The sequence below is a fragment of the Dama dama genome, chromosome 14 (genome assembly GCF_033118175.1).
Source record: "Dama dama isolate Ldn47 chromosome 14, ASM3311817v1, whole genome shotgun sequence".
Classification (NCBI taxonomy): Eukaryota; Metazoa; Chordata; class Mammalia; order Artiodactyla; family Cervidae; genus Dama; species Dama dama.
This window is the reverse complement of record NC_083694.1, coordinates 76,601,202-76,623,807: the sequence shown is the minus strand read 5'-3', so window position 1 is coordinate 76,623,807 and position 22,606 is coordinate 76,601,202. Positions and strand designations below refer to the sequence as shown.

The window sequence follows — 22,606 nt, the reverse complement described above, 5'->3', positions numbered from 1 at the left end:
GGGAAACCCAGTTAGAAGGAACTCAGAGGAAAGGAAGTGAGGAAAGGAGACTCTTAGTCACACACAGAGAAGCAGGTCATTCTGCAGGTGGAAGAGGAGGAGGAAGCAGGCTGGAGCTGTGTAGCAGATGAAAGACGGTACTAGAGCAGGGGCCCCCAACCTCTAGGATCTAATGCCTGATGATCTGAGGTGGAGCTGATGAAATAATAATAGAAATAAGTGTTTGGTCACTCAGCCATGTCCAGCGCTTTGTGACCCTATGGACAGTAGCCCACAAGACTCCTCAGTCCATTGAATTCTTCAGGCAAGAACACTGGAGTGGGCTGTCATTTCCTTCTCCAGGAGATCTTCCAGACCCAGGGATTGAACCTGGGTCTCCCGCACTGCAGGCAGACTCTTTACCAACTGAGCCACCAGGGAACAGAAAGAGAAATAGAGTGCACAATAAATGGACTGCACTTGAAACATCCCAAAACCTTCCCCACCCCTGTCTGTCAAAAAACTGTCTTCCAAAAAGCTCCCAAGGTCAAGGAAGGAACTTCAAGTGTACTCAGCTGTCCCAGGTTGCTGGCTTAGGGAGATGCTGAAGCAGGGGTGTCCCAGGAGGTAGAACCTCCCTTGCGTGGAGTCCTCAACAGACCTCCGATAGCCTTGGTGATGATTGGAGAGATTTGTTTCATTTTTTAAAAATATCCTTGTGGGATAAACTTAAAACTTAGCAATTCTTTTACAGTCTTCCTAAGAAAAAGTTTTCTTTCTTTACTGATCCGTGAAGTACCGTGATGATCACTCTTCTAATATACCTCATAGTATTGCTGACACTATGGATATAATTGTGTGAAATTGAACTTATTCAATAAAAATGATGAATCATCTGCCCTGTGCCCAGCACTTTCCAAGGGTTAGGGAGTACAATGAAAATACTCCATAAGATGCACAGCTGGTAGGCACATTCTTTAAAAAAGCCTTTTACACTTCCACCAATAGTTTATTCTCAATGTCAACACTTGCCAATTAATGACCATGATGGGTAGGAAGCTCATTAAAAACCCACGAGCCAGGGTTCCTGGAAGGATATCCCATTCTCCCTTGGACAGTCCTCCACCCTCTCTGGCTCTCAGTTTCCTCATCTATAAAATCATGGATAACTGACGATAATTCATTCCTGGAACCCAAGCCTATTGAGAGGGATGGGAAATATTACTCCAAGGCCTGGATGATAGACCAGATTGAAAGAAAAATGTCATTGCTGCTTTTCAGTCAGACAAAAACACTGAAGGAAGGAATTCCTGACCCTAAGGTATTTGCCTAGGTAGGGGTCTAGTCTGGGAAATTCTTACACATCAGGAGATGGCCCCGAGCTGGATTTCCACAAACAAGAACATCCATGCAGAGGACAAGCCTGCAGAGCTCTGTGCCCATCAGCCACAGGAAGAGACTGCCTCCCGACAGCCAGCAGCATTTACAAGTGACCTCCTAAGGCCTTCACCAAACTACAGCGGCACCTCTGGGTTTTCTGTTTCCCTCACTTTTCTGACTCTTTTCTTAAAAAAACACATTTCTTCACAGAATGCCACAGTGGAAGGAAAATAGGCCTTCAATTTTTAGACTTCAATTTGGAAAAAACTTGGAGCTTTTTTTTTTTTTAATTAAAGCACCACATAATTTAAAATTTTTACATTCTAATTATTCAGTTCCAAAACACCACACTTATTGCACAGGGTCCCCATGGAAAGGCCCCCTCTCAGCAGGACAGCCACAGATTCCCCCACAAAAGGGCAGCAAGGTGCCCTCCTCCCTTCTTTTCTGCCTGGGTGGCCACCAGGTTTTTAAATCCATGCACCCTACTAAGTTTCTAGGGTGCAATTCGTGGACCCTTCCCTTTCCCATCCCAGCAGGTGGTCAAGGACCCGCTGGCCTGCAAACTGCCAGTAGCAGGGCTGGGCCAGCCGGCAAGAGGCCAGAGTATTGGTTGTGGAGTCCCAGCAGGTGAAATCACCAGGCAGGATAAATCCCTTGGACTTCCTGGGGACCTCGCTGCAGGCTCTAGGCTGCTTGGGAAAATCGCCCAGGTCTGAGCTTTATGCGAAGGGGTAAAGCGGTAAAGGCCTTGACCCCAATGGCGAGGCCTTTCTGCGACCACCAGGTTAGGGGGCTCCGAGACTGTGCCAACAGAGAGGGCGGCATACGTAGTTCCCCGCTCCACCCTGCGCCACCGAGCCCCAGTTCCCTTACCTGTGGTCCGCACCCCTCTGTCCACTCACTGGAAGCCGATGGATGTGGAACCAGGAGCCCACGAAATGGGCGTTCCCAGCTGCAATGGCGACCACTGAGACCTGGGACCCACTGCCTAGGAGCTGGGAGGAGGCGCGCTCCGCGCGCTGGGCAGGTGTGCTCCGCCCACGCCCACTTCCAGGAGGCCCCGGGCCTCGCTACTGCCGCCAGGTGAAATCCATCCAGGAGCAAGTCCACCCCACCGAGACAACCCAAGCTTTTTATCAGCTGTGAAGTGAAGTCGCTCAGTCGTGTCTGACTCTTTGTGACCCCATAGCCTACCAGGCTCCTCCTTCCATGGAATTTTCCAGGCACGAGGACTGGAGTGGGTTGCCATTTCCTTCTCCAACCCTTCCCAACCCAGGGATCCCTTCCCAACCCAGGGATCGAACCCGGGTCTCCGCTCTGCAGGCAGACGCTTTACCATTTGAGCCACCAGGGAAGCCCCACGCTAGGTACCTGGAAAGTGGGAGGAGGGCAAGGCGCACAGCGTGCCCCACGGGCCACCACCCCGACTTCGACCACCACCGCGTCCCCGCCAGCGGCCGCCCGCGGGCCTCCGCTCTGCCGGCCTGTGACGCATGGGGGGCCCCCCCACAGTGCGCCGGTCGACCGCCGCCCGGAGGTCCCCGCTGACGCCAGACGACCACCCCCACATCCCCCTGAAACGGGGCAGAGCCCTCCCCCACCACATAGCACACCTGTAGGGCCGCCCCCCGGGACCCGCTTCCTCTCCCTTCAACCACCGGGGCCCCTACCCGCTCACGCGTCCCAGGCACCCTTCTCCCCCCACCACCAAGGGCAGAGGGAAGGGGCTCCGACGGGAAGCGTGGCGCCAAGCGGGCAGGGGACACGATAGAGGTGAGAGGGCGAGAGAACCGGACAAGACAGCCGCGGGAGGGGTTGGGAGCAAGCCCTGAGGCTCGGAGGGCGTGGGGACGCGCCTGGCGACCGCGCCGCAGGCCCAGAGCAGCGGACGACCGACGACCGGGCGACGCAGACCGGTCCAGGGCCAGCGGCGGGAGGCTACGGGCAGGCAAGCGGCCCCGCGGCGGGGAGCCGCCACCCATCACACCGCACAGCCCGCGAGACGCGACCGGAGGATCCGCACCATGCGGTCCGTGGCCGGGAGGAAGGCAGTAGTGGCCGGCGCCACGGGCAAAGGCGCGTTGGGTGGGGGCCCCCTGAGCACCCCCCACCCCCAACCCTCGGACCCAACCTCGAGGAAACGTGGCGGGGAGGTCGGGCGGAAGAGGGACACTGGAGACGACGCCACCGGGCGCGGGGCAAGAGTTGGCGGGGCGCCCCGGCCGGCGATGGAGGGGTGGGTGGGAAGGCGGAGGAGAGCCGCCTTTCCCACCCGACCCCCACTCTGCACGCCGCTCCGCCCCCCCCCCCCCGCCCCTTTTCTCGCAGCTCCTCATCGCCTACCACCAGAGAGGCCAGCGGACCCAACTGCCCGCCTGGGGCCCGCCGCCTTCCAGACGTCCTTCCCTCTCTTCTTCCCATACCGCGCCGCACGGTGGAGGACAGGCTCAGGAGCTGGGCTGGGCGAGGCGAGGCCACCGTGCCGCCCTCGGAACCGACCACGTTAATGAGCCTTTCGCAGGTTCACCTACGGAAACCTTGTCAGCTGACCTGTCTATAATTCAGAGATAAAACTATGATTACAGAAAGGAAAGATGACCTGACCTAGGATGGCCATGATATTCTATAGAACCAGAGAAAATTGGTTAAAATAAAAAAAAATTTTTTCTTGGAAACTGTAAAGCTGGTTCTTTTGCATATGCAATTAAAAACAATTAGTCTGTTAAAAAGGCCTGCCTAGGGCAAAGCTTGAGGTTAACCCTTTCCTTGAAAAACACTGCCCACTTTGCCTGACACCTCAGCCTTGGGCAAATGACAACTTCACCGCCCCCCCCCCCCCCAAAAAAAGGAGGTCAAAGAGATATTTTAAATCTTAGGCGGAAAACTAGAAGATCTCTGTCTGTCTGTGTGGATTTATATATGTCTCAGTGTGAGTCTTCTGTTTTTTGATAATACTGCTGAATTTGTAAGTGAGTTCTTATTTAAATAATCTAAAGAAAAGGAAGCCCTTACAAATCAAACAGTTCTAAAAACAAAACAAAACAAAAAAAATTGACCTAAATGAATCTTGGATTCATGTGAACTGGGAAATAGTCAATATTAAATAGCTAGTATTTATTTATTTATTTTTTTTTTACTATCCTGATATAGACATGTCTAAGAGTCATTAACATTAACCATAAAATGTTCATAGTGCCTAGGTTTATTATAAGTTAAATATTGCTATATTGTTATATCTGTCACAAGCTTGTCAACAAAGAAAGTACCTCTAAAACCAAAAAAAACCTCCTAAAAAAATGTAAATGCGATATGAGCTTTTAGATAAACTATTAAAAATAATTATACTTTAAAATATCTGTCTATAATAGTCTCGATTGAAGGCAGAGGAGAAGGGGACAACAGAGGATAAGATGGCTGGATGGCATCACTGACTCGATGGAAATGAGTTTGAGCAAGCCCCAGGAATTGGTGATGGACAGAGAAGCCTGGCAGCCTGCAGTCCATGGGGTCGCAAAGAGTCAGACATGACCGAGCAACTGAACTGAACTGACAACAGTTTCTCCAGATTTTGGTTACCTGAGTTTCTATTGTTGTGCTAAACTAAGTGATGACAGTGTATTGAATACCTAGGTCATTTCCAAATAAATTAAGGTTCTGAAACATTCTCTACTTGACAGGACCTTCCTCTTACACAGAAACTAAAGAGATATTTGACTATCCATGAATAGTGCCTGGTGCCATCCTAAGATGTTCACTATAAGCAAATTTATTTTTTTTTTTTAGATAGAATCACTGATACGTATGTTCACCAATCTATAGAATGCCAATATAAAAGTCAGTTCTTGGTTGCTTAAGGAAAATGTACGACTTGTTATTACAGAAGGTGTGAGGAATGAAACCACATTTTATGAAGGGAAAAGAAGTAGTTCTGACTTACAGGTGGACGTTTCAGGATGGGAGAAGCAAAGGAATGGGTACAGAACAGGATAAGGAGGTTTTATGCAAAGTGGACCCCCAGGAAAGAGTTTTGTGCCTAGTACAAGCTTGCTTGAGATGTTGAACTGCCTTTGCTAATGGATTTTAAGTTTCTTTACCTCTTAAGTGATCTGTTCTAGGTTTACCTTTGAAATCTTTTGTTAACTTTAGCTAGGTGGATAAATATTGTTTCACAGTAACTTATGTGATCCTACCTGACTGTTATAAACCCTTTTGATATTTATGAACAAACCTTCCTAAATAATTGACTTCTAGCTAACTTTGGGATGCTTCAGAGGGCCCCTGAGACCTCCCAAAGAGAGATATTAAACAACCTGAGTTCATTTGGAATGTTAAACTACATGGGAAGTGTTGTCACAAGGAGTGATGAATCTTCTCAACTTATATTGTATGGTTGATGATACTAATATAGATATCCTAGAAATTATGTGACATTCATGAAAATCTGATATGTTCTGGTAAAATGCCATCAGTTATAATTCTAGTCATCATATTAAGGTGTTTCAAGTCACAGCAATGACCAGATTACTTTGTCAATTTCAATTTAATCAGATTTTAAACATGCCTTCTATGGTTTCACACTGATGCCTTTGCAAAAATACTGCTAGTTCAAGATATATGAGAAAGACTTTTCTAAGCTTACCCATAAACAATTTTTTTGTTTGTTTGTTATCTGGTAAGCTGGTACCAGACTGGAATTTAGTCTACTCTCTAGGTTAAGAGAACACAGTTTTCTTAGAATGCAGCTTTCGATCACAGATTATTAATTTCTTTACCTTTCAGTGATTTATGTTTGTTTTTATAATCTTTTGGGTTTTTTTTTTTAACTTCGGTAAAGTTAATAAACATTATTTAAGATTATGGTGCATGTAGGATGGACCAAGCTTTCCCCACTCCTGCAAATTCTCTTAATCCCTCATATTCTTCTGATGGGACCAAGGTGTCAATTCCCTCTAGAGGGACAATCCAAGCTTTTTGTCAGCTGATCTGCCCCTGATATCAGAGTCAATTTGAGCACTAGTTGGTCTATTTAGGCATGAAACTATGACTATATAAAGGAAAGATGACTTTTTGATGCAGGATGGCCATGGTATTCTTTGGACTTCAGAAAAAACTGGTTAAAATGAAACTTTTTTTTTCCCCTTGGAAACTGCCAAGCTGGTTCTTTTAGCATATGCAATTGAAAACATCTAGGTTGTTAGGTCCGTTTTCATTCCAGTCCCAAAGAAAGGCAATGACAAAGAATGTTCAAACTGCCGCACAGTTGCACTCATCTCACACGCTAGTAAAGTAATGCTCAAAATTCTCCAAGCCAGGCTTCAACAATACGTGAACCATGAACTTCCAGATGTTCAAGCTGGATTTAGAAAAGGCAGAGGAACCAGACATCAAATTGCCAACATCCACTGGATCAAGGAAAAAGCAACAGAGTTCCATAGAAACATCTATTTCTGCTTTATTGACTATGCCAAAGCCTTTGACTGTGTGGATCACAATAAACTGGGGAAAATTCTGAAAGAGATGGGAATACCAGACCACCTGACCTGCCTCTTGAGAAATCTGTATGCATGTCAGGAAGAAACACCTATAACTGGACCTGGAACAACAGACTGGTTCCAAACAGGAAAAGTAATATGTCAAAGCTGTATGTTGTCACCCTGCTTATTTAACTTATATGCAGAGTACATCGTGAGAAACGCTGGGCTGGATGAAGCACAAGTTGGAATCAAAATTACCAGGAGAAATATCAATAAGCCTCAGATATACAGATGACACCACCCTTATGGCAGAAAGGGAAGAAGAACTGAAGAGCGTCTTGATGACAGTGAAAGAGGAGAGTGTAAACACTACCTTAAAGCTCAACATTCAGAAAACTAAGATCATTGCATCTGGCCTCATCACTTCATGGCAAATAGATGAGAAAACAGTGGAAACACTGGCAGACTTTATTTTTGGGGGCTTGGAACTCACTGCAGATGGTGACTGAAGCCATGAAATTAAAAGACGCTTGCTACTGCTGCTACTAAGTCACTTCAGTCATGTCCGACTCTGTGTGACCCCATAGATGGCAGCCCACCAGGTTCCCCCATCCCTGGGATTCTCCAGGCAAGAACACTGGAGTGGGTTGCCATTTCCTTCTCCAATGCATGAAAGTGAAAAGTGAAAGTGAAGTCACTCAGTCGTGTCCGACTCTTAGTGACCCCATGGACTGCAATCTATCAGGCTAGTCTGTCCATGGGATTGTCCAGGCAAGAGTACTGGAGTGGGTTGATATTGCCTTCTCCGAAAAGATGCTTATGACTTGTGCCTTAGCCAGACTACCCTGGGTTAGAGGGTGTTTTTGAGTAGATCAAGTGGGGAGCAAATCAGAAGGCTGTTGTAGGTGTCCTGGTATGTGACCTCGGACCTGAACAAGGATGGCAGTCGGGATGGAGAGGAGCTGCAACGGAGAAAGATTTTAGTGAATATGACTTTACAACTCAGTAGTTAATATGAAAATATGGGGAAATATGAGCAAGAGGCAAAGAATGACGGCAGGCTTCTAGCCTAAGGAACTGATAGCAAAGCCTGGAACCATACTTGCGTGGTTGAGATTCAATCAATGAGTAACTTGTGCTCAAGCAACTTTCTCCAAGGGGAGTAATTCCACCATAAAACTGTAGAAATACTGTTCCTGGGCCCTCATACATGCAAGTCCCTGAGCACTTTGCATTTCATGAGAATGACAATCGCTCTTTATCTGGTCATCCAGGAAGGGTGTGGGTTTAGGAGCGGGGATGGGCTTGTTTTAAAGGGTATTTAGAGCCTTGCAGGATCTTGGGCAATCAAATACCTTCCTGAGCACTGACATTTATTTCTTAATTTTTAAATTTACAATTCATCCAAATCTTGCAGTCCAAAAAAACAAACAAAAAAAAAATGTGAAAACATCACAGAAAAATAATATCTGAAAATATCTGATTGCCTTGTGATTCATAGGGGATAAGCCTAAACTGCCCTTCAAATTGAGGGACTAGTGAATATTGGCCCTCAGATCTCATCATAATCAATGATGAGCAACTTTTTAAGAATTGCCAGAAGTATTTTCAAGTTCGGTGACTTCCCCTGAAGTCAAGATTGCTAGCTGTAATGATTTAAAAATCACTAATTGATAAACACATCAATAAAATTTATTAACATCCACATAGCCAATTTGTACAGAGCCAGGCATAACAGAGTCTAAATTAATAAGATGGGATTCCTATTTTGCAGTGCAGTTGATGAGACAAGTTACACAAGATAGGGGATAATATAAATAAAAATTTAAGCTATATGAGCAGTGCTTTGGGGAATAAATACTGATATATAAATCATCACTTCAGCAAAGGATTATTTCATAGTTCCGGCCTATGATTTCTTAATCTGCTTGTAGAAGTCAGTGTTTAAATAAGGGTCTTTACTCCAGATGAAGCAAAGTGTGAATTTTCCAGATCAGTCAAATTTAGTCCTTCAAGAAACAAATAATTTTTTGAGTCAACTTCTGTTTGAGATCTCTGAAAATTGAATTCTACATTACAAAAAATTCTAACATTTCTGCCTGAAAAATCAGAGTATATGGAGCTGTGGTAGCCATTAGGAATATTCATAAGTACTCAGCCCATGGAGGACTGCACTTCCCCACTCCCTTGGAAATTAAGTGTGATCACTGACTATCTTTGGCCAATGAAATATGAGTCTAAGTGTCTCTGTCGCTTCTGTTAGAAGCCTCAAGGGTCAGCGTGTAAGTAACACATTCCCCTCCTCAATACTGTACTTATTATGCAAACTGTGTGTGCAAATAAACCCTCCCTCAGACTGGGTCTCTGAGACATGCAAGGGCAGAGACCCCTGCTGACCCACACTGACCAAGTAACATGAGCTAAAAGTTATCTTTAGTTGTTTCAAGCTCAGAGTTTTGGAGGGGTTGCTTATTACTGAAGGAAAACCTAGCCTGTATTATATTGGAATTCTATTTAACCATTAATGGACAGAGCAAGGTCATTAACATCATGGTGGTGTTTGAAACTGGACACTTCACATTAAAATCTAGATTTCTGGCGCCTGTTGACAAAAACCCTGACATGTTTATACATAGTTGATCCCTTGAGCACATCAACAAGCAGGTATATATTCTCCAGCTCATGACAGCCCTCATGACTCACTATGACCATACCTGAGCAGTCTTCCTCCCTGAGGGGGGTGTAGATATTTGACTTTCATCCTCTATCTTAAACGGTCTAAGCATCATACACGTACTGTGCTGACTGTTGTCTACTAGAAATGCATCTCATTTCCAGTTACAAACTTCAGTGATACTTGTAGCAACACAAAAAAGTACAAATATCATCAATACAGCACAACAGTTAAGAAAATAGATTTTGGAATTCAGCTTCCTAGGTTCAAATACCAGCTCTACCATTTTCTATCTGTATCATCAGGGCAAATCATTTAGCCTCTTCAAATCCCAGTTTCCTTATGAACAGAGTGAGGATAATGACTATCCCAGCTTCAGAGTGTCTGATGAGCTAACACAGTCAAGGGCTTAGACAGTGCCTGACCCCGAGTAAGCATCCAGTATGTGTTGGATGGTATTCTTTTTACTAGAAACAGAGTGATTTCTTCATTTATCCAGTCATCAAGGAATTCAATAAACCTGAAAGATACAGTGGAATTGTTCTGCAGATCTGATTCCAACCAGGTCCTGTTTCTGGTAAAAATCAGGGCCCCAAAGCAGAAGCAAATTTCATTGAGTTTTGTGGTCTCATGCTAGATGCTGCGCTCAGACTCCTGGTAGGCTGTTCCTAGGAGCACGGGGACACAGGCATGTAAGAGAGCAAACTGGAAACACACTTGCAAAAAGTGTTTGTAGCCTCTGCCAAGTGAACATCAGGACTCAGTTCACTGATCCCGAGGCAATCAGAGAGGACCACACAGCTTACTTTCTCCCATTCTGACAACTGTGGATGGCCACAGCCACACTGTCCAGAAAAGGGAATTTATGTGAACATTACCCTGCTGAAGGAAAGATACTGAATTCAACTGAGAAGCTTGTGAGTCACTTCTGAAGAAACGCATACAATTCTTTTGACCTGAATGGCCTTGCCAGAAGAGCACTCAGCTTTCAGCAAGGTACCACCTGCACCAAAAATCCACTTGTCCAGCAGACTAATGAAAACATGTTAGGAAGCACACATTCTACCTTTTTTTTTACCTTTTGGATCCTAGTTCCCCAACCAAGGACCAAACCTGCTCCCCACCCTCTGCATTGGAAGCATGGAGTCTTAACCCCTGAACTGCCAGGGAAGTCTGAGGAAGCACACATTCTAGAGGGACTAATTCAGCATTGAAAACAACCTTTATCCTGTCGCTCAGTCGCGTCCAACTCTCTGTGACCCCATGGACTGTAGCCCACAAAGTTCCTCTGTCCATGGCATTTCACAGGCAAGAATACTGGAGTGGATTGCCATTTCCTACTCCAGGGGATCTTCCTGACCCAGGGATTCAATCTAGGTCTCCTGCACTGACAGGCGGATTTTTTTTTTTTTTTAACCACTGAGCCACCTGGGAAGCCCTCTTGTTATCCCAACTTAACCTATTATTATCTGCTCTGACCCCATCTTCCCCAGATAATCTACCACACTGCCACTTGAGTGACCTTCCCAGAGACCATTCCAACCAAGCTATTTCTTATAAAATTCTTCACTGGCTCCTCTTACAACTGTGGGAATCAGTTCATGATTGGTTTCCACCTACGTCTGCAGCCTCAACTCCTAGCGTTGTCCCACGGGTATTTTTTTCACGTCAACTCTACAGAATGAGTCAAAGATGCTTAAACACACCTTCTGTCACATCTCTTTACAAACTCTATTCTTCTGCCTGGTATTCTTTTCCTCATCTTGGTTTATGTAACTTTTACCCAATAAGTAAATAAGTCATTGCTCCCACAGGCCTCAAGTCTTCAAAGCCTCAGTGTCCAAACATTACCTGGATTGCATTGCTCCTCTTTAGCCCAGACTAAATTGTTTTTAGTGAATCAACAATTCACTGTCAAAAACTTGGAAAACTAAAAAGCATAATTTCACTGACCAAAAATAGCTATTATTATTATTTTATGAAAGATCCCAAAAGTTAACTGGTGGTTATAAAGGGAAATCATTGACAGCACATACAGTTAAAAAATAAAGTCATAAACTCCGACCTTTGGGAAGATTAGTCAACAGTAAACATAAAATAAGATGGTTTGAGAGTAGAAGAGAAAATAAGAGCGATTGGTTAGGCCACCAAAGGAGATTGGCTAGTCTAGTTTTGGGGTAGAAAAGGTGAAAGTTGGAGGGGGAAGAAAAGAGAGATGTGAGAAATTTGATAGAAGTACCAGGACAGTGACCACAACATGAATTCAGGAAGGTGACACTGAGAATTGTGGTGTCATAAACAGAGATGAACAGAAATAGCAGTTTGAATAACTAGTGGGTCTGGTAAGAACAATACTAGCTCATTTGAGAAAGGGTGAGGACAGGAGGAATTCCCATGATGTATTGGAGGAATCTGTGGAATCTCCCAGAATGGACATCAAACTTGAACCAGAAAATTCAAGATTGGAGGTTGAGACAGGAATAAAAAAAGAGAGACCAAGAGATATGAACAACCTTTGCATTTGTAAGTAGATAAGACTCATTCATTCAACCAGTTTTTAACCGAGGACGTTTGATGGGGACAGACATTGTGGGAGTACCGGAGTATGGCAGTGAGTTGAAATGCACGAGTTAAAAAGATAAAGAATGCCACAGTAGCTCAAAAGACAAGATCCAACTATGCTGTCTGAGGTTAGAATTGACTCAGCAATGGATTAGATGTGTAGATTGAAAGAGAAAAATCAAGAATTATTTTAAAAGTGGTACAGATGAGCCTATCTGCAAAACAGAGACAGAGACATAGAGAACAAACATATGGACACCAAGTGGGGAAAAGGGGATGGGGTGAATTGGGAAATTGATATTGACACATATACACTACCATGTATAAAACAGACAACAAATGAGAACCTATTGTCTAGGACAGGGAATTCTACTCAATGCTACGTGTGACGTAAACAGGAAGGAAATCCAAAAAAGAGGGGATATATGTACATGTATGGCGATTCAATTTGTTGACCAGCAGAAACTAACACAACATTGTAAATCTAAAAAAGCACTCCAATAAAAGTTATTAAAAAAAAAAAAAAAGAATGAATCCAAGGTTTTGTGGTGAGTAACTGGAGGCTGTTTTCTAAATGAAGGGATGCAAGAGAGAGAAGCTCATCTGATGAACAAGACCATGACTTCCTCTAAGCATATGAAGTCAGAGGTGCCTGGCAGGGTCTGACATTTAGTAGATGGTTAGGGTCATTTGCTACCGTTACTGCCATTTTTGTTATGACCATAATAGGGCAGATGGAATAGTAAGCATTCACTATGCTTACATTTTTTTCCAGTGATCAAAGGAATGGAGTAGAATTTTATCTTTTCCCTACAATCCCCACACTGTCTCAGCAACCTGTCATACTCCCCTGAGTTCTCACCCCCATTACAAGCTGCGGGGGGTTATACCTCAGCCACATTCATCACAGCTCTGCAAAGTCCTCTCTGAAAATTTTACTGGAGTACATTCACACTAATTACTTAGTAAATAAGTCATTGCTCCCACAAGCCTCAAATGATTAATTTAACAAGAGAATTAAGAGAACCTATCGATACCAAGAAACCAGTGGTTCTCAAGGTGGGGTACCTGGGCCGGCATCAGCAGCATATCCTTAGAACTTGCTAGAAGGCAAATTTTGAGACCCTCTCCCAGAACTTTTGGGTCAGAAGCTCTGGAATTAGGGCCCAGAACACTGCTTTTAACAAGTCCTTCACGTGATTCTGATGTATTTTCAAGTTGGAGAACCATTGATCTAGAAAAATCCACAAGTCATACATTACAATCTTTTGACTTTATATGGGCAAAATGATGTCCAAAATATGGACATCATTGTAGGCTGAACACTGCTGGGCTCGGAAGTCCTCTGAATCCAGAGGGTAGTCCTGAGGCAGAGAAAAAGGGCCAGAGGCACACTGCGAGCTGAGCTGGGCCAGCACAAGGCTGAACAAGTTCCCCTGAGTCCCATGAGAGCAGACCCCCACTTGCTTCTCTCCAGAAGTCGCTTCATTCTTTTGCCGTTTTTTAACTTCGAAACAGAATCTTCAGTATGGATTTCTGTTACCTCTCTGATCATGGTATTTTAAATAAGTAAAACATTATCTTCAGGTAAGTAATACTCCTTAAAATACATTTTACATTAAAGTTCTCAAAGACAATATTTCGTCTGCATGAACAGAAGTACAGAAGACAAAGGTTATCTTTACTGACAGTGGTCGAGGCACTGGCTGGAGCCAGGCATCCGGGAAGCAGGTGTGGCTTACCTGGCAGATGCCACTGATACACACGCCCAAGGGGTCAGCGGTGCACCAAGTCCCATTGTCCCTGTGCCTGACACCTGAGCGTGCAGTGGGTGGCAGGGTCGTTGTACTGTGGAAGCCATTCATAACAACATCCCTGGTACTGAACATCATTGTAGGCTGAACACTGCTGGGCTCAAAGTCTTCCGCATCCAGAGGGCAGTCCTGAGGCAGAGAAAAAGGGTCACAGGCACATCTCAAGGTGAGCTGGGCTAGCGCAAGGCTGAGCAAGTTTAACCCACCTGCTTCTCTCTGAAAGTCACTTCACTCCTTTGATTTGCTTTTTTAACTTCAAAACAGAATCTTCAGTGTGGAATTCTACTGGTACCTCTCTGATCACCGAGGGAATCACCTCACTTATTCTGATTGTTTTTCCACTCTGATAGTTTTTTTCCAGATAATTAAAGCTTACCTACGTAAATGCCAAATTCTGCTCTATTTCAACCATATTGAGTATTAATTTTCAAACACATTACACAACCTTCTCCTTTTTGAAACAAGGGGAAATGGGATTTTTTTTTTAGTTTTCCAGGTGACCTAAGGTCTTCATAGGAAATATTAATCATCATCCATGCTCTCAGGAGCCATTTCAATGTAAATGATTATTAGCCATTATTTTAACTGGCCCCAAACTGCTGCACTAATGTGGGAACTTGTGTTTGTTTCACTGTCTTTGTCATCTAGTTCATCGCCTTTCCTCTCTGGCTCTCAGGCCTCCAGCCATCACTCTTTCTTTACTGGTACCCAGTGCCTGCCTGGCACTGGCTCTAGAACATAAAGAGATAACATAGCTTTTTCAAATCCTGTCTACAACAAAAGCAAATAAACACACCCAAGGAGATCTCATACTAACAATAAGAAGTGTTTGTACAAGACTTGATAACTCAAAGATCTTCTTCTTTAATTACTAAGCGATCTCATCAGATAGTTCCAAAGCAAGATACTGAATGACAAAAACATCACTTTACTCTTCAAAACTGAACACAGACTTCCCAATTAATGGGAATGAATTCACTTCCTAATGAAAGGAAACAGATACAGAAAGGTAATATTTTTTTTCATATTGTAAAAGAAATAAATGTTCACTGTAAATACTCTGGGAATAGTTTCTATTTTACAAAAAGAATAAATAACAAAGATTCTTATACATAAGTCTTTGAACAAATATTTTATTTCCCAAGGACAAATTTCTGGAAATAAAATTTCTGAGAAAAAGGGTATATTTCATGAGATTTTTCAACATATTGCCTCATTGCCCTCCAGGAAGGTCTTGATATTATTATCATCAGGCAACCTAAGTTACCTTTTCTCAGTACCCTCTTCTCAGTTTGGATATAATTTTCTAAAACTTTTTCTAATCATAAGTGTTAAATAGAGTTTCGGGGTTGTTTTTTTTTTTTTTTTTTTTTTAATTTCAATGCTTTAATTTGCATTTCTTTCTTACTTAGGTTTAATATCTTTTCATGTAATTTGCTTTTTTGCATTAAGTCTTCAAAATTTTCTTGTTTTCTGCTCTTCATTTGTTTATTGGAATGTTTGTGCTTTTATTATTTTAGCAGGTAAAGCTATTACATTTCATACATTTCATAGTGAAGTTATCAATTCTTTGTCATCTGTACTGGAAATGGTTTCCCCATTTAATTCTTGGTTTTGGTGCTTTGTAAAGTCAAGAAGTATTACATTTTTATGTAGTCAGTTCCTTTTAAGCTTTCTTTACTAATGAGATATGCTTTTCCCACCCTGACCTGAAAACAGATAAATACTTAAATATATTTTTCTAGTTCTTTTATAATTTAGATTAAGTGTAACTCTTTATTCCATTTGGAATTTATTTTGATCTATGGGGTAAGGTAGAACTCAAACTTTATTTTTCTGCAAATAGTTATTAACAGATAGCCAGCCAGAATTTTAAAATATAATTTATTTTATTTATCCCCTTTTCCTACTGGATTTTTGTATTTTACTGTGTTTATGCTTTGGGCCTTCATAAAGTATCTCAAATCCTTTTTGAATGTAGGTAGGGAATAAATAAAATATAATTAATAAACTTTCCCCTGGAATTAGTTGTATTACTTTCTTGTGAATCAATCTAAAATCTCATACTGTGTCCACATTTTTCTTTGTTTTAGCAAGATTAACCCTTAACCAAGGTCACACCTATGGAAGAAAGAATCAAATTAAAGAGGATTAAAATTGGATGACATTTTTCTCTTGGCTTTGTCTTCCATCTAGCCATAGAGAAGATTATCAGTAATAAAATTATCTCACCTCCACTTTTCTCAACCATGGCCAATTTTCTCGGTATCTGAGTCTTTGAAATCCCAACCAGAGGATATAAGAGAGCAGGGTAAAAATCACTTCTCCTGCATCAGGTTCACTTACCATCCTAAGTATGCTCCAGGAACTTCAAGTGCTAGCTGTCTGACTCTTGAACATCTTAAACCCCCCAAGCCAATCAAGCTTTATAAAATCAGCTATGTTTAATTAACAGAAAGCATCTAGGAAGGAACTTATATGCAGAGTACATCATGAGAAATGCCAGGCTGGGTGAAGCACAAGTTGCAATCAAGATATTTGGGAGAAATATCAATAACCTCAGATATGCAGATGACACCACCCTTATGGCAGAAAGTGAAGAACAACTGAAGAGCCTCTTGATGAAACTGAAAGAGGAGAGTGAAAAAGTTGGCTTAAAACTTATTCAGAAACCTAAGATCATGGCATCCAGTCCCATCACTTCATGGCAGATGGGGAAACAATGGAAACAGTGACAGACTTTAATTTAGGGGGCTCCCAAATCACTGCAGATGGTGATTGTGGCCATGACATTAAAAGATGTTTGCTCCTTGGAAGAAAAGCTATGACCAACCTAGACAGCATATTAAAAAGCAGAGACATCACTTTTCCAACAAAGGTCCATCTAGTTAAAGCCATGGTTTTTCCAGTAGTCATGTACAGATGTGTGAGTTGGACCATAAAGAAGGCTGAGTGCTGAAGAATTGATGCTTTTGAGCTGTGGTGCTGGAGAAGACTCTTGAGAGTCCCTTGGACTGCAAGGAAACCCAACCAGTCCATCCTAAAGGAAATCAGTCCTAAATATTCATTGGAAGGACTGATGCTGAAGCTGAAACTCCAATACTTTGGCCACCTGATGCGAAGAACTGACTCATTGGAAAAGACCCTGATGCTGGGAAAGATTGAAGGTGGAAGGAGAAGGGGACAACAGAGGATGAGATGGTTGGATGGCATCACTGACTCGATGGACATGAGTTTGAGCAAGCTCTGGGAGTTGCTGATGGACAGGAAAGCCTGGTGTGCTGCAGTCCATCGGGTGGCAAAGAGTCAGACACAACTGAAAGACTGAACTGAACTGACAAAAAGAATAAGTGAAAAGTAATAATGTGCCAAGAAGTATAAAGGGGGAAAATCTATCATTGAAAAATCCCATCATCAAGACTTTTACCTTTAATATTTTAGCATTTCCTCTTCCAGTGTTTCTGCCATGATTTATTTACAGATTATTTATAGCCCATTCAACTTTGTGTTCAGTTTAATCTAAAATTATAACCACATTCCCATTTTATTAATAATTCCTTGGAAAAAATTGCTTAATGACTTCACAATAATCCATTATAAATATATAATATCTGTCTTACAGCTTTGAAATTTCTTAAACTGTGGTAAAATACATATCACAAAAAATTTACCATCCTAACCAATTTTAAGTATACTATGCAAGACTATAAGTATTTTCACACTGTTGTACAGACACTGGGCTTTCCTGGTGACTCAGATGGTAAAGAATCTGCCTGCAATGCAGGAGACCCAGGTTTGATCCCTGGGTGGGGAAGATCCCCTGGAGTAGGAAACGGCAACCCACTCCAGTATTCTTGCCTAGAGAATCCCATGGACAGAGGAGCCTGGCAGGCTACAGTCCATGGGATTGCAAAGAGTCAGCACGACTGAGCAACTAATACACACACACATACACAGACATTACCTTTTGTGGGCACCTGTGCTGTCTCTTCATTTTCTCTACTTTTAAATTTTACATACAGTAAAATTTTTGAGGGGTGTTCAATTCCATGAGATTTAACAAACCCATACAGTTGTGCAAGCACTACCACAATCAACATGTGAAACAGATCCATCATCCCATAAATGCCCTCAGGTTGCCCCTTGTAGCCAACTTCTCTCCACGCGCAGCCCTTGGGAACTACTGACTTGTTTTCTGTGCCCATTAATATTGCCTTGCCCTGTAAATGGAATCATACAGTTCATAGTCTTTTGAGACTGACTCCTGTCACTTAAAATAATACATGTGAAATCCATTCATGTTGATGTGTGTACCCGTATTTCATTCCATAATTGCTGAACAGTATTCCACTGTGTGTATCACAGAGTTTATTTACCTATATACCAGCTGGATGTTTGGGTTATTTCCAGCTTTTAGCAATTATAAACACAAATGCCATAAACATTCACATATGGGTTTTGTGTGAACACAACTTTTCATTTCTCTTGGGTAAATACTCAGAAGTGGGATTGCTCAGTCTCCTTATTTTACATAACTTTTTGCTAAACATCTTCATGCTTTCATTTTTGTTCAAATATAGGATACATATCTAGAAATGGATAACAAATACCAGTCTTTTCATCTTATGACTTTTTCATGCATGCCTTTTTAACTCTTGGTTGGCTAAGTATTATTTGATTGGTTGTTTCTTCAAGAAGGGTAAATGTCTCCCACATTAGCGACCTTTGTACTTCACAGAAATGAATGCAAATTAGTTTTAAGATACAAAGATACAGCTCCAAATTGATGTGGCAAGTTTAATGATAAGCTTACATGGGACCTATAGAAACAAGTATCCAGGTATACAGTTCTCTTGACTTCTCACTGAGAACATCTTTCTATATTATCACAATAGGCTGATCCAGGCTTAGTATTTTCTAACACTGTATAGTTCCATCTTTGTGACTCATCAAAGGTATAAATTAAAATTTAAATTTGTGGCTGCAATCACCATCTGCAGTGATTTTGGAGTCCAAAAAACTAAAGTCTACTGTTTCCACTGTTTCCCCATCTATTTCCCATGAAGTGATGGGACCAAATGCCATGATCTTAGTTTTCTGAATGTTGAGCTTTAAGCCAACTTTTTCGCTCTCTTCTTTCACTTTCACTTTAATCAAGAGGCTTTTTAGTTCCTCTTCCCTCTTCACTTTCTGCCATAAGGGTGGTGTCATCTGCATATTGATATTTCTCCCAGCAATCTTGATTCCAGCTTGTGCTTCTTCTAGCCCAGCGTTTCTCATGATGTACTCTGTATATAAGTTCAATAAGCAGGGTGACAATATACAGCCTTGACATACTCCTTTTCCTATTTGGAACCAGTCTGTTGTTCCATGTCCAGTTCTAACTGTTGCTTCCTGACCTGCATATACGTTTCTCAAGAGACAGGTCAGGTGGGCTGGTATTCCCATTTCTTTCAGAATTTTCCACAGTTTGTTGTGATCCACACAGTCAAAGGCTTTGGCATAGTCAATAAAGCAGTAATAGATGTTTTTCTGGAACTCTCTTGCTTTTTTGATGATCCAGTGGATGTTGGCAATTTGATCTCTGGTTCCTCTGCCTTTTCTAAAACCAGCTTGAACATCTGGAAGCGCATGGTTCACGTATTTCTGAAGCCTGGCTTGGAGAATCTTGAGCATTACTTTACTAGCGTGTGAGATGAGTGCAATTGTGCGGTAGTTTGAGCATTCTTTGGGATTGCCTTTCTTTGGGATTGGAATGAAAACTGACCTTTTCCAGTCCTGTGGCCACTGCTGAGTTTTCCAAATTTGCTGGCATATTGAGTGCAGTACTTTCACAGCATCATCTTTCAGGATTTGAAATAGCTCAACTAGAATTCCATCACTTCCACTAGCTTTGTTCGTAGTGATGCTTTCTAAGGCCCACTTGACTTCACATTCCAGGATGTCTGGCTCTTGGTGAGTGATCACACCATCGTGATTATCTGGGTTGTGAAGATCTTTTTTGCACAGTTCTGTGTATTCTTGCCACCTCTTCTTAATATCTTCTGCTTCTGTTAGATCCATACGATTTCTGTCCTTTATCGAGCCCATCTTTGCACGAAATGTTCCCTTGGTATCTCTAATTTTCTTGAAGAGATCTCTAGTCTTTCCCATTCTGCTGTTTTCCTCTATTTCTTCGCATTGATTACTGAGGAAGCCTTTCTTATCTCTCTTTGCTATTCTTTAGAAATCTGCATTCAAATGGGAATATCTTTCCTTTTCTCCTTTGCTTTTTGCTTCCCTTTTTTCACAGCTATTTGTAAGGCCTCTTCAGACAGTCATTTTGCTTTTTTGAATTTCTTTTCCATGGGGATGGTCTTGATCCCTCTCTCCTGTACAATGTCATGAACCTCCATCCATAGTTCATCAGGCACTCTGTCTATCAGATCTAGTCCCTTAAATCTATTTCTCACTTCCACTGTATAATCATAAGGGATCTGATTTAGGTCATACCTGAATGGTCTAGTGGTTTTCCCTACTTTCTTCAATTAAAGTCTGAATTTGGCAATAAGGAGTTCATGATCTGGGCCACAGTCAGCTCCTGGTCTTGTTTTTGCTGACTGTATAGAGCTTCTCCATCTTTGGCTGCAAACAATATAATCTGCCAGGAGCCATTGTGGGAGATCCCACCCATGACGAGGTCATGAGGAAAAGACCTGACACGCAAGGCCGTTCAGGATACAAGGGACCCTCCAGGTTGGCCCCGGCCTCTACCCCACCCTGTATCCTCCCCCCTTTTACTGCTGTTGTTCTTGTTCCCACTGCTGCAGATTCTTGTGTTGCCTGCCAAGAGTTCTCCTGCTCCTCTTTCATTGAATGAACACCAACTTAAAACCCTAATTAATAAATCTCCTAGACGCTGGTACCCTATGATGGGGCCAAAGATGAAGGAAATGCTTCAATTCAAACCCTTTTGCTGGCACTCCGGCTTGTTTGGCATATGTGTGCTCCTATTGCAAAGAATGCTCATGATTGTTCTAAGCATCCTAAGCACAGTATGCTAACAGAAGAAATCATTAAGCATAGGTCCCTCTGCCGGGTGAGAAAGGCTCCACAAATAAAATAGCCACAAAATGTGCCTAATAGAAAATACTTTAGATAGAGATTAGCTGGTGACTTCTTGCAGCTAATTAACTTTTAGACTAAGAGCCTGTTTTGTGCTATATCTGCTGTTTTTGCAATCCTTCATGTTTCTGTTCTGTAAAAATGCAATCCTATCTAGTTCCCATGGAGATGATACCTAACAGAAAGAAAATAGATTAACCACAAGAAAGACAGGGTCGGCTACTGAAGTTGCTTAAAGTTACACCAGGTGCAATTCATAAAATGTCAACAGGCCTGAAGGCCAAAAGATATCATACATAGAGATTAACCATAAAAAAGGCCCTAATAGGCACAGAACCCTTCGGGGGGTGAGGAAGCCCTATTAGAGAACACAAAAATACTACTCTAAAAGTGGTTATAGTTAAGGATTTAGAAAAATAAGAGTTTAGCCCTAGTGCAAAAACAATAAGATAATTGTTAATTTTAACCAAGAGTGCTAAAACAGAGGCTGCCTCACCTGAGCGGCAGAGTCTTTGTGTGCTAAACTTTTTAGATAAATTTAGCTGAGAACTTCTGCAAAAAGACTGACCTTTGTGTTAACAGGATTGTATTTCTACTATGTTGTAACCTGCTGTACCATGAGACTGCCACTTTTCTGTTTTCTGCTAAGCTCAAGGCCAGAAGATAATGTACAAAAAATCTATGGGAAAACACTCTCATAAACAAAAAGGTGTGCAGAGCACACCTGGTTTCGTGAAGGACAAGCTGATGTAATGTTAAACTAAGTCTGTGTGCTTATCTTCCCCTTAGAAATGTACTAACTTAGGGTATAAAGGCTACGGTAAAAAAATAAAGCGCAGGCCAGACCCTGCTGCACACTCCCCAGTCTGGTCTCTCTCTCTCTCTCTCACTCGCCAATGCCGTTCATCCTGAGGGTACCCCTGGATCCTGCTGGGGCTGGACCCCGGCAATAATCAATCTGATTTTGGTGTCGGCCATCTGGGGGTGTCCACATGTAGAGTCTTCTCTTATGTTGTTGGAAGAGAGTGTTTGCTATGACCAGTGCGTTCTCTTGGCAAAACTCTATTAGCCTTTGCCCTGCTTCATTCCACACTCCCAGGCCAAATTTGCCTATTACTCCAGGTGTTTCTTAACTTCCTACTTTTGAATTCCAGTCCCCTATAATGAAAAGGACATTTTGGGTGTTAGTTCTAAAAGGTCTTGTAGGTCTTCATAGAACCATCCAACTTCAGCTTCTTCAGCATTACAGGTTGGGGCATAGGCTTGGATTACCATGATACTGAATGGTTTGCCTTGGAAACAAACAGAGATCATTCTGTCGTTTTTGAGATTGCATCCAAGTACTTCATTTCAGACTCTTTTGTTGACCATGATGGCTACTCCATTTCTTCTAAGGGATTCCTGCCCCAGTAGTAGATATAATGGTCATCTGAATTAAATTCACCCATTCCAGTCCACTTTAGTTCACTGATTCCTAGAATGTCGATGTTCACTCTTGCCATCTCCTGTTTGACCATTTCTAATTTGCCTTGATTCATGGACCTAACATTCCACGTTCCTATGCAATATTGCTCTTTAGAGCATCAGACCTTGCTTCTATCACCAGTTACATCCAC

At 42.4% G+C, this 22,606-nt stretch overlaps 1 protein-coding gene across 1 annotated transcript in view; it reads left to right on the top strand.

The window, feature by feature from the left end:
• Window positions 1-3,386: 3,386 nt before the first annotated feature.
• Window positions 3,387-22,606, top strand: part of LOC133068910 (patched domain-containing protein 3-like) — a 36,701-nt gene continuing 17,481 nt past the window's right edge. The window contains 2 exon segments of the mRNA XM_061159822.1: window positions 3,387-3,598; window positions 3,691-3,883. Coding sequence (XP_061015805.1) covers window positions 3,387-3,598; window positions 3,691-3,883 — 405 coding nt within the window.